At 46.2% G+C, this 16,106-nt stretch overlaps 1 protein-coding gene across 5 annotated transcripts in view; it reads right to left on the bottom strand.

Annotated features, from left to right (window-relative positions):
• LOC120031034 (E3 ubiquitin-protein ligase UBR5-like) overlaps positions 1–16,106 on the bottom strand; it is a 46,539-nt gene that overhangs the window by 24,019 nt on the left and 6,414 nt on the right. For 4 of the 5 annotated variants that reach the window (XM_038976563.1, XM_038976564.1, XM_038976566.1 and 1 more), the window contains exons 5-35: positions 14,653–14,775; positions 13,739–14,009; positions 13,370–13,529; positions 12,890–13,039; positions 12,056–12,267; positions 11,657–11,773; positions 11,141–11,406; positions 10,755–10,872; positions 10,381–10,565; positions 10,046–10,155; positions 9,532–9,644; positions 9,072–9,233; positions 8,739–8,850; positions 8,447–8,601; positions 8,115–8,312; positions 6,166–6,376; positions 5,727–5,853; positions 5,184–5,431; positions 4,759–4,879; positions 4,381–4,478; positions 3,968–4,125; positions 3,716–3,807; positions 3,433–3,579; positions 3,159–3,277; positions 2,874–3,000; positions 2,459–2,588; positions 1,958–2,118; positions 1,493–1,732; positions 1,165–1,288; positions 838–958; positions 571–702 (exon numbers count right to left, since the gene is read on the bottom strand). In XM_038976563.1, coding sequence (XP_038832491.1) covers positions 571–702; positions 838–958; positions 1,165–1,288; positions 1,493–1,732; positions 1,958–2,118; positions 2,459–2,588; positions 2,874–3,000; positions 3,159–3,277; positions 3,433–3,579; positions 3,716–3,807; positions 3,968–4,125; positions 4,381–4,478; positions 4,759–4,879; positions 5,184–5,431; positions 5,727–5,853; positions 6,166–6,376; positions 8,115–8,312; positions 8,447–8,601; positions 8,739–8,850; positions 9,072–9,233; positions 9,532–9,644; positions 10,046–10,155; positions 10,381–10,565; positions 10,755–10,872; positions 11,141–11,406; positions 11,657–11,773; positions 12,056–12,267; positions 12,890–13,039; positions 13,370–13,529; positions 13,739–14,009; positions 14,653–14,775 — 4,808 coding nt within the window. The remainder of the gene's footprint in view (positions 1–570; positions 703–837; positions 959–1,164; positions 1,289–1,492; positions 1,733–1,957; positions 2,119–2,458; positions 2,589–2,873; positions 3,001–3,158; positions 3,278–3,432; positions 3,580–3,715; positions 3,808–3,967; positions 4,126–4,380; positions 4,479–4,758; positions 4,880–5,183; positions 5,432–5,726; positions 5,854–6,165; positions 6,377–8,114; positions 8,313–8,446; positions 8,602–8,738; positions 8,851–9,071; positions 9,234–9,531; positions 9,645–10,045; positions 10,156–10,380; positions 10,566–10,754; positions 10,873–11,140; positions 11,407–11,656; positions 11,774–12,055; positions 12,268–12,889; positions 13,040–13,369; positions 13,530–13,738; positions 14,010–14,652; positions 14,776–16,106) is intronic. The other variant, XM_038976565.1, reaches the window with a different exon arrangement.

Genomic DNA, 16,106 nt, shown 5'->3' with positions numbered 1-16,106 from the left:
GTGAACTCCTTCGTATAAACTGTGTGTGCACCTCAAAAATGTCACTCTAGCCCTGACATATTATGCATTGTAGTAAAAAGGAGGCCATACCAACATTTTGAAAAGCCAGGGATATTCTACATCCTGCAAATGAAATACATTGAGTAATGAACCCTAGTAGTAGACGAGTTGCTCTGCAGTCTTAAGCCATGATGTCAGTGGTAAGAACAATGTGACCTAAAAGGAACTTTTGATACAAAAAAAAAAAAGAAAAAAAAAGAAAAGAAAATTGGGCCTCTTCCCTTTTACTGGCTGGTGTGACAGCCAGTCAAGACTGGTGATAATGAGACAGAAAAATAATTAGTCAGCCTGAACAGCAACTGAATATTGAAGAGGGTGGTGAGGCAGAAAGCGATTTCCATTTAGTAGTCTCAAGAACTCAGGTAGGATCGTTAAATGAGGTCTTTAGACGGGTGGCTGGCCAGTAGCCACATCACAGAAGAAAATAAACCAGAGATTTAAATTTAATTAAAATGACAAGGACTTAAACTACAATGTGAATACAAAAGACAATGGTGGGAATTATAATACCTGCTTCGGAGCCAGCAGTTGCTGCGGTGACAACACTCCTCCGCCCGCTGGCGTTGTCCTGGTTGCTATGGTTACTCTCGCTGTCACTCTCAGTCTCTGCGGCAGCCAGCAGATCCAACTCCATGTCGCTTCCTGGAGAGGAAAGGACATAACCCTCTTCAACCACAATCAGCATCAGTACAGTCAATAATTTGTAGAAAGATTGTAAAATTCTACCACATTAGTGGTAGGAAAAAAAAGATGAGTCAGTCCAGTCTAGGTTCTCACCATCCTCATCATGTTCATCATGCTGTCCCTCTGCCTCAGCGTTCTCCTCTCCCTGTTCTCCCTGTTCCTCCTGGTCTTCATGGTGATCCTCCTCTCCGGCAACGCCCTCGACAACCTCCACCTGCCACAACAGATGTAGACAGTTGGGAATCAGTACTGAGAAAGCAAATGTCATCAAGTGTTGGGTTCAATTCCATTTCAATTCAATCAATTTCAGAAGTAAACTGAAATTCTAATTAAACTGACAGCAACCAACACTTTGATCTTTGCCCCCCCCCCCCCCCCCCCCCCACATTGATATGTTCCTTTTCTAGAGAGACTCTTCACCTCTTCAACATCAGCAGACACAATGTCATCCTGCTCCTCGTCTCTCCCTCTGACCGGCTGGGACTGGCTGCTGCGGCGAGGCTGGGGGTTCCTGATGATGTAGGACGATGCAGTCTGACTAGAACTGACACACACAGACAAACAAGACCATTTGAGTTAACAATGCCAATGTCTAAATCCAAGCCACTTTAAACCAATATATACATGGCAGAAGTGTTTCCCTAGATTATATTTTCCCAGAGGAAGGTCACAAAGACCTCCAAATCAACAGAGCTGGGGAACACAGTCTACATGTCTGTCTGTGCGAATGCAGAGTAAAACCACTCACTTGCTGGACTGGTCTGGGGAGGGTCTCGGTGGCAAGGGTTCCACAGAGAAGAGTTCCTCGCTGCCCTGCACGGCGTCGATGCTGGTGCTGGCCAGGGTGAAGGGAGCGGTGGGCCGGGCGATGCCCATCCTTACAGGCACGATGAGAGACTCCGCCACGTTGCACAGCTCCTCCACCGCATAGGGCAGCAGGGCCTGGAACACACGCCTGCACTTTCCAATGGGCTGGGGGATGAAGTTACTGGAAGAAACAACGAGAAAGGAGATTAGATGTGAACAACTGTAAGTATCAAATCAGTCCGTGCTGCTATATTTATATTCACCTAGGAGTGGGGAGCAGTACAAGACAAATAAAACCTGTTTAAATCCACTAAAGGGCTAGTCCAGTCCTTTAAAACCACCTAAACTAAAGGACTAGCCCTGTACAACAGCAAAATGGAGATCAATCTGGATTTGGTACTCATACTTTTTCTTTTTGGATGAAGCCATCTCGACGCTGAGGATGACAAACACCCTGGCCACGGAGCGCAGGAACCTCCTGGTGACGACGATGGCCTCCTCTCTCCGGCCAGGAGTGTACTTGTTCTGCAGCTCCTTCACCAAGGTCCCCAGCAGGGTGTCAATAAACTACAGGAGACAACAGAAGATTCAGAGATGGTTAACTAACACACACGGACCACCTTCAAGGTTGATAGTTACACCTAGAGGGATAATGTTGCACTTGCCACAGATAGGTGGTGGTGTACCCTCTGGGCAAGTTACTCTGACCCAAATTAAATTCTCCAATGAAATAGGTTTAGTCCAGGACTAGGCTTAATCTGTGTCTGAGAACACGACCCAGAGAGAGTACTTGCAACAGAAGATGGGTGTGCGTCCTCTAGGTGTTACAACTGTGGTTGACTGACTCCAGAAGATCTGAGTAATTTAAGGGGGGGGGGGGGGGGGGGGGGAGACTGACCCGACTTACTGTAATGTCAGGGGCACACTTGACGATGAGGCAGTGTGTGAAGCAGTCCAGGCGGATGGTGCCACTCTGCTGGTTCAGGTACACCTGCTCCTCTGGAAGGAGATGGGCGATACGGCTGCTGGCACTCAACCTAGAACACACAACCAGGAAGCCAGAGTTATAAAGGTGACACTATTAAGAGGACTCGTAACTGGTTAAACAGCTGCTCATCCGATGAGGTACATTTCAGGAAGAAAATGTGCGTGCTTGCTTCAGCTGTCTAAAATAGTTACGGAAGTATAAATTGGATACAGAGGTTGGAGGGATGGACAAAGAGGTTGGAGGGATGGCAAGATAAAAGAGGTTGGAGGAATGGACAAAGAGGTTTGAGAGGTGACACTGAGCTGGTGAAGGCAGGCAGGGCTAGAGAACTCACGGGTCTTTATTCTCCTGGGATCCGAACATTATCATGGACTTGAGAGCATTCCAGTCCTGCAGCACCCTCTCCAGGGCCAGCTGGGCGAAGCGCGGAGGCTCCAGGTCATGGTCCGGCATGTCAGAGTCTGACACACAGGGAGGACAACATTAAAAAAACTATTAGAATTGTCTCTTAGAATAGAGAATTGATGTGAATGAAAATAAACATTGAGCCATCATGCTAGATTTGCAGTGTTGCTTGAAGTGAAACCAGGCCTGACAACAGTAGTAAACCTCCATCCACCTTCAGCATTGGCAGCCTTGCGGTTCCTGTCCTCTCTGATGCGAGGGGGTCGGTACTGGCAGTGCTCCACACTCTGCCTAGCAACAGTCTGCACCAGGAACAGAAGGATATGCTCCCCCCTGTTGACCAGCCAGAGGAAGAAAAACACATTACTAAAGCACCTGAAAAAACACCTTACAGATTGAATGAAGAGAACCAACATTGGATTTAAAAGAAATACATGTTAACACTGAACACAAAATACAGCCTACAGTCAGTCAGTGTGTGTGTTTACCGGCTGTTTGGACTGGTGACCAGGTTAGTGGTGGTGAGCAGTCTGTACAGCAGGTCCAGGCGAGCAGCTTTCTGTCCAGCAATCAGCGTCTTACACTTACACTTCTCCCAGCAGTCACAGTACGCAGTGGGAGAGGTCCTCTTGAGTCTGGGGAGAAAGACATTATCATTAAAGGCCTGGTGCAAATCACCTGTATCAGATTCAGTGATGCATTACAACAGTATAAAACCGGGATGTAAGTAATGAAATCCACTAACACCAGTATGAAGAGTGAAGTACATACTTGCAGTCGTGTCCTTTGTGACACACCCTGGCGCACTCAGTGCAGCAGCAGAGAGACTCCAACAGGCCGCAGGTCCGGCACTCAAAGATATCCTAGATGGGAGAGAGAGTAAATGGTCAGCAAAGATTCCCATCTGTGAAAAGGTAAACCAGTGTGAACGGCTGACTCATTTGTTGTGCGTGTTGCATTGTCCTCCCAAGTGACCCACCTGGTGTGTGTGTGTGTGTGTGTGTGTATGTGTGTGTCCCTCACCTGGTTGATGTGTTCAGCTCCTGTCCAGGTGAAGCTGCAGGTGTCGTTGCAGCAGAGGACGTAGAGAGGAGAGTCGTCAGGGTTGGTCCCCGAGGGACAAATCATCTCCATGAACACAGAGTCTGCATCCACCTTCTCAGTCATGCCGGGGTCTCCGACTACACAACAGGTTTTGCAACAGAACATTAAAATATATATTTTTATTAGGTTATTAAGTTTAGGTTGTCATCCCCATTAAAAAAATTATGTTCTCTCCTTATTAAACAGTACATGTATAATCACTTCTTCATGTATAAATTAATGACTTATGATGTCTTTACATCAACATGTAAGCATTCATATCCATTAGTAGCACTGCCAAAGTCTCCTCTTTCTCAACCAAAGACAAATAAACAGTGTAGTGAGTGATGTACCCTTCGCCATTTTCTGCGCAGCCTCCAGAACAGTAATGGCAGCTGGGTAAGCTCTCCCGCTTACTGCCAGCATGAACGGGGTCATTCCACGGGCATCCCTGTCAAATACACACACACACACACACACACTTTAGAAGAGCAACAGAAAGGAGGGGGGGACAAACATCAATAATAATGAGAGCAATAGTTCAGTTCAGTATTTTAATGAAACAAGGCATTACTGTGTTATAAAATTAAAAAGCTTGCCCAGACCCATTGGCCATCTCAATTCTCAATCTCCCCCCCAATCACACCTGCCTCTATCATAAAAAAAATACAAAAGATCGGAACGCTCCTTCAGTTTTTTAAAGAAAGATGTAAAAACAACTGAGTCTTTACTTGGCAGAGAGCAGCTCGCAGAGGTGTGGCCTGAGAACCATGCTGTCACACATCAGTTTGAGGATGAGGTGGGCGTTGGCCTTGCGGTCTTTAGACTCCACCACCGAAGGCTCAGAGGGGCCTGTGGCAGGAGGATGGAACAGGTCAGAGACATTGGGGAGAGTTGGAGAACAATAGGGTAACCCCAACTAACTCCACATCTGAGCATGTATGGTGGTATAGTGAGGAAGTAGCTAGTCATTGGTTGGTTCCAAATGGAACCCTATTCCTTATATACAGGCTCTGGCCATAAGTAGTGTTCTAAACAGGGAATTCGGTGACATTTAGTACCACACAGGCTAGGTATTTGACCTGGTACAGTGGTTGAGTAGCTAGCTAGGTGTGGTTGTATGTTGAGGAATACGTTTTCTAGATAGGTATCTGACCTGGTATAGTGGATGTGCTGGGGCCCTGGCTGGTCCCTGTTGAGGCTGTGGTGAGAGATCCCACTGCAGGGGCCAGGATGAAGTCTATGTCACCGTCTGGGTCCATGGGAGGGGGGTCGGGCACCCAGCTGGGAGGGGCGATGGGTGGGGACACGGGGTCCTGGTGGTCGCTGGAGGAGGGGCCGGACTCGTGACGGCCAAGCCCAGCTGCTCTCAGAGAGCGCCTCATCATCTCCCTCAGACGCAGCCTGCGCCAGACAGAACACACTTAACAGGTTACATGAGTGGTGGAAAGACACAATGGGACTGACATGTAGACATAAATGGGCGCCAAGATAGTGTTCTTGGTCTCAAGTGTCCTAAATGGCATCCTAACAGGTTTTCTAAGAACGGAAAAAAAGCCAATAGGCTCAGTAAACTTATTTCACTTATTGGGCTTTATGGAACAATCAGTTAGTATAATCCAGTTCTTCAGTGTTTTTCATCATGAACATGTAGCCTGAAAGAAAATAGTCAACCTAAAAACTTGTATAAGTTAGTTACCCTCTGCTGCTAGAAGAGCCGGTCCTGTTCCCAGAGCTGTTGCTAGACACCACAGAGATAGCATTGGCGATGGCCTCCACTGCTGACAGTCTCTCTGCAAACGTATTCCTCTCAGACCGTTCAGCTTCTGGAAAACACCAGCCCAACAGTTACCACACATATACAGACACAGGGAGATGAGGAAATAATGTAAGTCAAACGGGAGATGGGAAAGATAACACAGAGGATGGCTCAAAACTGACACTGTGCCTTTGGAGACTTCAGGAGTCTTGACGCTGGTGTAACCTCACAAAAATTTCAGATTGGAATATATTGTGTAGAACAGATATGATTTGTGTTTCAGGTAGAACAGGGAATCCAGTTAACTCCATTAGTTGACTTCCATCTGCAACGTTTCATCTCGCTGTATACACCACCCAGCACTCTAGCTGTGGTTTACCTTCCTCCTCCTTGGTCTCCTTGTTGCTGACGGGGAAGCAGACTGAGACACAGGCGTGGAGGATGTTGCGGTTGCCGTCACAGCGGTGGCCCAGAAAGGAGTGGAGAACGTGGGGACTCTGCTCCAGGAGAACAGCCTGCTCCAGGTTGACCAGGTACTGACGACAGGCCTCAAAGTCACAACGCAGCACGTGCTGCATCAACGTCTGCTTCTGGAAACACAAGTTGAACAAAGTTATTTAAAGTGCATCAGCACAGCATCTCAATATACTTTACAGCGGGAATAAAAACATGCAAAATACAAAAGCATTTATCAACAGAATACAATAAGGGACGGTTTTAGGTTAAAAACATACTTTTCCTTGGCTAAAAAGCACATCCATTTTTGCTGAGTCTAAACTCAGCAAAAAAAGAAACGTCCCTTTTTCAGGACCCTGTCTCTCAAAGATAATTCGTAAAAATCCAAATAACTTCAGATCTTCATTGTAAAGTGTTCATTGTAAACACTGTTTCCCATGTTTGTTCATGATCCCATAAACAATTAATGAACATGCACCTGTGGAATGGTCGCTAAGACACTAACAGCTTACAGACGATAGGCAATTAAGGTCACGGTTATGAAAACTTAGGACTTTAAAAGAGGCCTTTCTACAGACTCTGAAAAACACTAAAGAAAGATGGCCAGGGTCCCTGCTCATCTGCGTGAACGTGCTTTAGGCATGCTGTAAGGAGACATGAGGACTGCAGATGTGGCCAGGGCAATAAATTGCAATGTCCGTACTGTGAGATGCCTAAGACAGCGCTACAGGGAGACAGGACGGACAGCTGATCATTCTCGCAGTGGCAGATCACGTGTAACACCTGCACAGGATGGCAACAACAACTGCCCGAGTTACACAAGGAACGCACAATCCCTCCATCAGTGCTCAGACTGTCCGCAATAGGCTGAGAGAGGCTGGACTGCGGGCTTGTAGGCCTGTTGTAAGGCAGGTCCTCACCAGACATCACCAGCAACGTCGTCACCTATGGACAAACCCACCGTCGCTGAACCACACAGGACTGGCAAAAAGTGCTCTTCTCTGTTTTGCGTTTATCGACGAAGGAATGAGCGTTACACCGAGGCCTGTACTCTGGAGCGGGATTGATTTGGAGGTGGAGGGTCCGTCATGGTCTGGGGCGGTGTGTCACAGCATCATCGGACTGAGCTTGTTGTCATTGCAGGCAATCTCAACGCTGTGCATTACAAAGGAAGACATCCTCCTCCCTCATGTGGTACCCTTCCTGCAGGCTCATCCTGACATGACCCTCCAGCATGACAATGCCACCTGCCATACTGCTCGTTCTGTGCGTGATTTCCTGCAAGACAGGAATGTCAGTATTCTGCCATGGCCAGCGAAGAGCCCGGATCTCAATCCCATTGAGCACGTCTGGGACCTGTTGGATCAGAGGGTGAGGGCTAGGGCCATTCCCCCCAGAAATGTCTGGAAACTTGCAGGTGCCTTGATGGAAGAGTTGGGTATCATCTCACAGCAAGAACTGGCAAATCTGGTGCAGCCCATGAGGAGGAGATGCACTGCAGTACTTAATGCAGCTGGTGGCCACACCAGATACCGACTGTTACTTTTGATTTTGACCCCCCCTTTGTTCAGGGACACATTATTCAATTTCTGTTAGTCACATGTCTGCGGAACTTGTTCAGTTTATGTCTCAGTTGTTGAATCTTGTTATGTTTATAAAAATATTTACACATGTTAAGTTTGCTGAAAATAAACACTGTTGACAGTGAGAGGACGTTTCTATTTTTGCTGAGTTTATATTAAGCATGTTTTTTTGGTCCAGAAGTAAGCTCAATCTAGGGAAACCTGCAAAAATGATGATCCTCCCAGTAACAATTTGACCATCAACTAAATAATCCCCTTTGAGCTATAAATAATATCACATTTTGCTAACCTCCACAGCCAATATGATAATAGCAGCTTTCTTCTTGATGGTTGAGTTGGTGGGGAGGTTGGCCAGGGAGTGCACCCCCATGCCCAGGCTGGCGATGGGCGGCAGGTCCAGCCACTCAGGGTCTCGGATCCCGCCCATACAGTCTTTGGCCATTGGGTAAATTGTGCCATTTCCATCCCGAAGGATGACTGGGGAGTCCTGGAAATAAAATTGTCAAAATGTGCTTAGAAAATGAGGAAATTGTTGGATATGCAATTGCCTACACAACCTTCTCGCAATACATGAAGCATGGCTAAATTTGAAAAGGTATTGAGTAGCGGAGAGGTGCTGACCTGTCCTGCGGTGAAGATTGCTACATTGCGTTCACTCTGCCCCAGGAAGGCCAGGTTACTGGTGGGGAAGTTATTCTCCTGCTCTGCTTTGCCTGTGGCCAGGTCAAAGATACAGTACCTCACCCAGTTACCAGTCTTCAGCACTGCGTGGACTCCTGAAGGGGCAGCCAACAGAGCAAGTCAGAATACACATAGAATTTATTAATATCCACACTTAAACACTCAGTAGTACATTATCGGCATTCGGCACCAACATTAATTACTACATTGTATTGTTATGCAGATGTCTTACCTTTGGAGTCAACATTCACAGCCAGAATCTCAGCCTTCTCTGGGATGCAGAGTTTTTTAGGTGTACGCTGGAAGCAATCTGGAACTTTAGGAGTTCCACCAGTTTTCACCACCTGTTGATAAAAAGAGGCACCAGCTTTTAGACAAACAACATTTATACAACAGATGTAATACTACAATGACAGATAGTTTTATTGTAAAATTGGGCTTAGATTGATTAAATAATTGCACAAACATTAAACCATCACTGAAAACACACATTTGTATGGGAGTAATAATTACACTATAATGTTTTATAAGTTTGTGAGTGTAAGTGAGCGTCCAATAGTTGTACCTGTAACTCATCTATTCTGAGCAGCCTACAGTCCTGCAGCAGTGAGGAGGGGTCAGAGTCAGTGATGGGAGCTGGAGCACTAGTCTGACTCGGCTGTGTGCTCACGCTGCTTGATGTCCCTGGAAACTTCACAGCTACATACGCACCGTCCACTTTCAGCACCTGAAGTTAAAAGACGGAGCTGTTGCAAATAGGGCCGTCATGAAGACACCACAATAACAACGAACAGACAATACACAGGATACAAAACATTTTACTACGGCTTTGAGTTCTGCTCTTAGGCATTTCTTTACATGTAAATGAAAACGGAAATAAAAAAATTACTCTAGGTTTTAGAAATAACTATCAAATATGTGATAAATCTAAATATTTTGTTGTTAATAAAAACAAAACAATGGCGTCTATCCCCCAGCCTGCCAGAGAGTGTTAGGGTCTGGTCCCTTCCTGTAGCCACACCCACCTTTCCCACAGGGACATTTTTAACATCCTCCACAAATACCACTTCCCGAAGAGGCCACTGCTCCTCGTTCACCTTCTCCTCCTCTTTGGGAGCCGGGGTCGAGCGTCTTCGTTCTGTAAGGGCAGAGAACACATGTTAGGATATTCATACAACAGCAGACCAGGGTTAACAAAAATGTAAAATACTCAAGGTGTGCTTGATTTAGCTTGTCCACTGTGCAAGGTGGGCAGGGGTTTGCACTTTTAGGACTATTCTATTTGGGTTCCATTGTACCATGCAAGCTAAATCAAGTGCAGCACAAGCATTTGACGTAAGTATTTAACCCAGGTCTCGTAAGCAGTTACAGCAGATTTCATTATCAGATACAACAACTAGAGACAAACTCAAACTGCAAGCAAAAAAATTATAATTGAGACCTGCAATTGCCACACCATCCGTTTCTAAGGCAAATGAGTCATGGCAATATTAGAGCGAGAGAGAGGTGATTAGTATAGTAGCTAGTAATGTGACGTACTGTAGGGCAGCGAAGCACTGCTAGCGATGGAGGAGGTGTCACTGCAGGTGGAGGCCGGGGAAGGAGGGGGCCCCATCTCAGTCTTTACCAACTCCGGCTTGCTCTCCGTTCTAAGGCGAGAATGGGTAGGACTGAGTTCATGAGTGTTGGAGATGAGGGCCATTGATTTAGATTTGGAGTGGCTTTGAAGGGAACAAGCTGATCTCAATTCACTCCCTACTCCTTCCCGTGGGCCTAACCCTTTGATATTTGCAAACATAGAAGGGTTAGGGCCAAGGGAAAAGGGCAGGGAGCGAATTGAGACCAGCTGCTCTCTGAAATGGAAGTTAACTCACTTGATCTCCTGTGTCTTGGTGGTCTTGTCCATGTTCTTGAGGCTCTCTGGTGATCGCAGCTGGAACCTGCAGCTGTCGTTCATGTTCCAGACAGACTCGAGGAGCAGTCCCACCTTGGGGATCCCAGCGTTGACAGAAAAGGCAACGGCCCCGGCGTGGTAGAGGGGGTTATTCCTCAGGCACACCTGGAGAGAGGACACAAACACCTGTTCACATTCGTTCAAAAGCAGTGTACGAGTGTACGCAACAGACATCCAACCGGATTCACAGGTGCAGAGAACAAAAACATTTCAGGAAAAAGGAACATTTATACACAGGGTTCTAATGCTCCCAGTCTTGGTTTTATGTTATGTTTTAATGTTATGTTTTGTCACCTGCGTTCCCACGGTGATGTTGGGTATTGAGGAGATACCGGCACTGGACTTTGGCTTCTTGTTCTTGGCTCTAGCCTTTTCAAGCATCTTTTTCCGTTGACTAAAAGGCACAACACCCCTGAGGAAACAACATTTCAAAACATAAACCACTAACATCCAGCTTAACCTTCTTGTACGCATAGATCTCTCAAGGACCGAGTTCTACATTTGCACTGGACATTTGAGTAGAGCGAGGGCCTCTGGCCAGCCACTGCCTGAGTTCAACTAGTAATTGTTATCTTTCAAATACTTTAGCAGCACTTGATTGAGCTTGCTTGGCACAATCCCAGTGCAAATCCCGCCAATCTCTCTCCTCTCGGCAGTGAGGATTAACTACTGTAACTCACCACCAGTACAGGTTGCTCTCCAGCTGGGCGCAGGTGTAGAGGGCACAGCAGTGCAGAGACACGATGCGCTCCCCCTGCAGCTCAGGGTAGGCCTGGGCACTGTGTTCCAGCTTGGATGCCACGCTGCTCAGGGTGTCATCCATCCAGGTCGCCACCTTGTTGGTCTCCGTGGCCACGGTGGCTCTGATGCTGTTAGCAGACAGCAGGGTGATCTTCTCATTGGTCAGGCCCAAGAAGGACACCCGGGGGTGGCGGATAGAAGGGTTCTGATTGGAGGAGGAGTCCATTTTTTAGATATATATATTTTTTAATGGGGTGGGTTTGCTAATAAAACGTGTATTTGAATGAAAACACCTATTTACAAAGTAGTCCTCAGGAGGAGAGTTGGTGTTGTTAGTGTACAGCACTGGTCTCTGATAAATCATTAGAATTGTATTTGATAAAGGCTGCTGCTGAATCCTTGACACTGTTCATGCAATCAGTCCTGTTGGCTTGTTGTACAGTATAGATGTTTACCTGTGTGTTTCTGTATGGTTCTGGTTCACTCCACTTCCACTGGAAGAGTTCCCCCTTAGAGCTCACTGCCACCAGCTCAGAGAACAAGGACCCGATGCTCACAAACTTCACACCATCCTGGACCAAAACGCCAACAGAAACATTACTTAGAAAAATGTGCTCATCTGATCTGTGCATATTAACCCAAAACAATATTGAGGATATAGACCTAGCGAAAACTATTAAAACATATTGATAGAAATAAACCAAGTGGGAAATCCATTAATGTGATAAATTAATGCTGTCATGTTCCCTGAACAAGCTTTATTGACATCACATCAATGAACACCAAAATGAGTGGACCTTCCCTTTAATCAAATTATTCCATCAACCAATCGATCAATATCCTCATCCTCCCACCTTGTCAGGCCACCACTGCAGCTCCTCGCCCAGAGAGACAGGGCTCTGGACGGGGATGTTCTTCTTGTCCAGGCTGGGCTCCCCCTCGCGGCTGGTGGAGCCCCTCTCTGTGTCAAACGAGGCCCCATCCAGCCACCTCCGCTCCCGCAACCTCAACACAGACTCACGCTCACGCAACAGCTCTGAGTCACGCTCTAAGGGAAGAAGGAGAACTGGTATGGCAATGGGGTCACACCAGTGGGATAAAAGTAAGCCACTCTCTGGGGAAGACCCATCAACAAATTAAAGAGATTTGTTTTTGGAATTATGCAAATAAGGGGGTTTTGGCAGTAAAAAGGGGAAAGTTAATAGTGGTGTCTGTCTGCACACTCACATGTTGAAATGTGAGGTAGGAGGACAGGTCAGGATAGAGTAGAGATAGACATGCATTACAAGGGAGAGGGTTTATCCTACAGCATAAGGCTGCAGTAGAGAGTGGTGCCTGTAATGACAGGGTCTAGCGGGCCTTTCTCAGAGGGCTCACTGAAGAACAGGCATTATGGCCATGCAGCACACTGAACACACATTCACAACACCACATTGGCTTTGCCGACAAGTTGAAAAGGAAAGACTAGTATTGACTTTAACAATATACCTCGACTATCAGAGAACTAAAAGCATATACTATATATGGTGAAAAGTAATCTTACATCCATTTAGGTAACGGATAAGGTAACTTGTTACTACAACTACTACTATTTAGGAAGATAAATATGATTTCAATCTCCACCTCCCGACTACAGAGGAGGATGATGGTCCCTAGGCAGCAGCTCTGAGTGCCGTGTGGTCAGTTACCTCGCGAGGAGCCCAGGCGGGACAGGGAGGAGCGTCTGAAGGAGGGGTAGCCGAAGTAGCTGATGTCCTCAGAGAACATGGCGTCAGCATCGATGATGACACTGGGGTGGGCTGAGTGGATGTCAGCGTCCAGCAAGGACATCAGGTCCTCTGTAAGGTCAACACAAAAGAGAGGGATGTTTATGACATAACTATTACTGTCCCATCAGGCAAGGGTCAAACCCATAGGTTAATAAAGACGTTTGCATTTAGAATTTTTGTGAAAACTCCTTCGGTTTCACAAATGTATCAAATCACAAATGTAGCAAATACCAACTATCTACATAAAGCGTTCACATAAGCCCCTTATACCAGACCAAACGGTTTGAGAGCCCTCTGCTCCTTCATACAAAGCTGCCATGTTGAGTCTTTCTTGCAATAGATTATCATCCTAATGAGACAAAGCTGTAGAATACACATCAAGGTGAAATAAAGTGGTACCTCCAGGGAGGTAGGACTCGCTGGCTGTGTCATCGCCATCGTCACCGTCCTCATCGTCTCTGCTCAGTAGGTTATTGACGGCCAGGTTGACATCCAGATTGGTCCTCTGGAGCTCCCGGATGATCACACTCCTAGACTTCCCCTGGAGGACCACCTGAGCCTGGGGAAGAGGGGAGGCAACATGAAGATCACCACCCAGAAATCAACCATGTGACGGTGGTGACTGAGCACCAGAGAGAAGTGAAGGCCATGTGTTGAGGCTCTTTATAAAATTAATGAGGGGCTCTGGTCAAGCAATAAAATTGTCATATGGTGAGGTCACTTCCAGAATATAAATAAATGTAGTTGAGGACAGACAGTGGGTCTAACCTGGGAGATGAGTTCCTCTGGGATGACCGAGGCAGGGATGACAGGCTGGGGCTGGCTACCCAGGAGACCAGAGCCCCGGTCCCTCCCTGTGCGGATCACCCTGGTCTGACGTCTCGAGTCCCTGGCAGCTGTAGACGACCTCCCAGAGGAGCCTCCACCACCTCCTCCACTGACCGCTCCTCCTACACCTCCTCCCCCTGCACCTCCTACACTGCTGCTGCCGCCGCCACCTCCACCTGATCCACCATTCACCCCGGAGCTCCAGCGACTCCTGTTATAGCACAAGGCGAAGGTCAGGCACAGCAGTCAGCCACACAGCAGAAACTCTCAACTCAACACACGGCTGTCTGCCTGCACACTGGATTAGCAATTAACCGTGGGACAGCTGGCTTTCACAGAGAGAGCAGAGGTCCTAGGGTATTTATGCATACCGCAATTTGGAAGAAATTGTTTGGTAGCAAATGTCTTGTCATTTTTGAAAGATGAATTTGACTACATTAAATCTCATAATTAAGGGGCCAGTAAAGTAAGAAAAAAAAACAAGGTGGAAAAAACTATGGAGGATGGTAGATTGCTTTCACCTAGTGTCATTCACAATCAGCCCACAGCACATTTCTATCAAAGCTCAATAGGTATTTTATGTTATTGCCTTTAACCTCAGAGCTGCTGCTGCTTTGGATTGAAGGTCCCAATTTCCAGGACAACTCTGTGCTACAAGGTCTGATTCTGACCACGTCATCTCATTTTACATGGACAATACCTGAATCCTGGATAGTAATAATGCCTTCAGCAGTCCTCCTGCAGCTGTCTTTGTCTAGGCCTAAGTGGCGCTAATGCACATGAAGCATATAACGACTTTACCCGAGTGCGTCTAGGGGAGGTTTTTCCTGAGGGCCCTTACTGCCAGAACTTACCCAAGGGTGTTGCCTGCCAGTCTGCCCAGTGTGTCAGAGCCAGACAGGAACCAGGGAGGATCACTAGTCCTGCCTGGCCTGGAGCTCCTTCCTGTCCCTGAACCACTGCCACTCAACTTTGAACTGGAAACAAAAGACGGGAGATCAGATCAGTTACTACATACCTAGTAGTCCCACATAATGGGACCGAAGATTAAGACGACAACCTGGGAGTGGAAATCCCAGGTTGTGGCCCATGTCTTAGGGCTTTTACATTTTTATGTTTAAGGTAAAAAATAAAATTAAAAAAAACTACCGGGGAAATGGAGACTAGCATGGCAACACCCTCAGGAATCAGAATTGGCTGCAACTCGTTCCGCCTTCAAGACTTATTCCTTTTTAAAGGTTCTTGGGATTTTTTAGGGCTGCGATTGCTAACTCCTAAAATAAGAATTTGATATCATCGGAGTGTATTGTGTTAAATGTGATGTCTATTGTACATGGATGTATGAATATGCTGCAGTCTACGTTTAATTGAGTCAACTGCATTACATACTTGCCACCAAATCATGAGCAACGCCTGAGACTGACCATAACAGCATTGTCCTCTGAGATTCAAACCCATGACTCCTTTGTACACAGTATCTCAATATATTGTGAATTGCTTCCCAATGAAAGAATGCAGATACATTTTACTATTAGGCATTTTAGCAAAACACAAAATATAGAAGTGTTTTATTTAGCAACTGAGTATAGTAGGCCTAACAATGAAAGGAATTGTGCAGACTTCTGCAGAAATAAAACAAACCTGTAAAAATGTACATTTGTTTATCATTTATTACACAAGTATGACACTAAAAAAATGAAATTTATTTATTTTATTTTTTATTTCACCTTTATTTAACCAGGTAGGCAAATTGAGAACACGTTCTCATTTACAATTGCGACCTGGCCAAATATAGTGAGGAGTGTGACTGGATATTATTCTGAGTGGAAGCTTTGTTCAGTCAGCTGTCAAAGTTACTGATTGAAAATGTGCAGTGCTTTTTCCACAGTAAGGCTTTCCAGTAACCCACAATGCAGCTGACTGCAAAGCTTTTACCATTTGAAACCATCTCATTTTCTTTTGAAAAGTTCAGCTTATTTCACCGTGCCAGGCAACAAAACATGTGCTCTGCAAAAAACTTAAAGTAAACCAGTCGCATTATTCACCAGTCTTTCTCAGGCTGATTCACTTGCATGCTTTGCAACTAGAGGGCCTAGTTCACGGTTTGACGCTGTTCTGCTGGTAAGACATATATGGTATCAATGAAACTCACAAATGCATGCTGGCCACCAACACAATCCCGAGCAACAGCTAAAAAGGCATTCTTGTTCATACAAAATAAAACTAAGAAAAGCAAATTCATAAATGCAATTGGCTTTCAGAACGCAGCCTAGATTTCCTAAATGCTAAAATACCATTGCGAGCTTTG

Source organism: Salvelinus namaycush, chromosome 37 (genome assembly GCF_016432855.1).
Source record: "Salvelinus namaycush isolate Seneca chromosome 37, SaNama_1.0, whole genome shotgun sequence".
In the NCBI taxonomy this organism is placed as follows: Eukaryota; Metazoa; Chordata; class Actinopteri; order Salmoniformes; family Salmonidae; genus Salvelinus; species Salvelinus namaycush.
The sequence above is the reverse complement of the archived record's forward strand: the minus strand, read 5'-3'. Positions and strand labels throughout refer to the sequence as shown.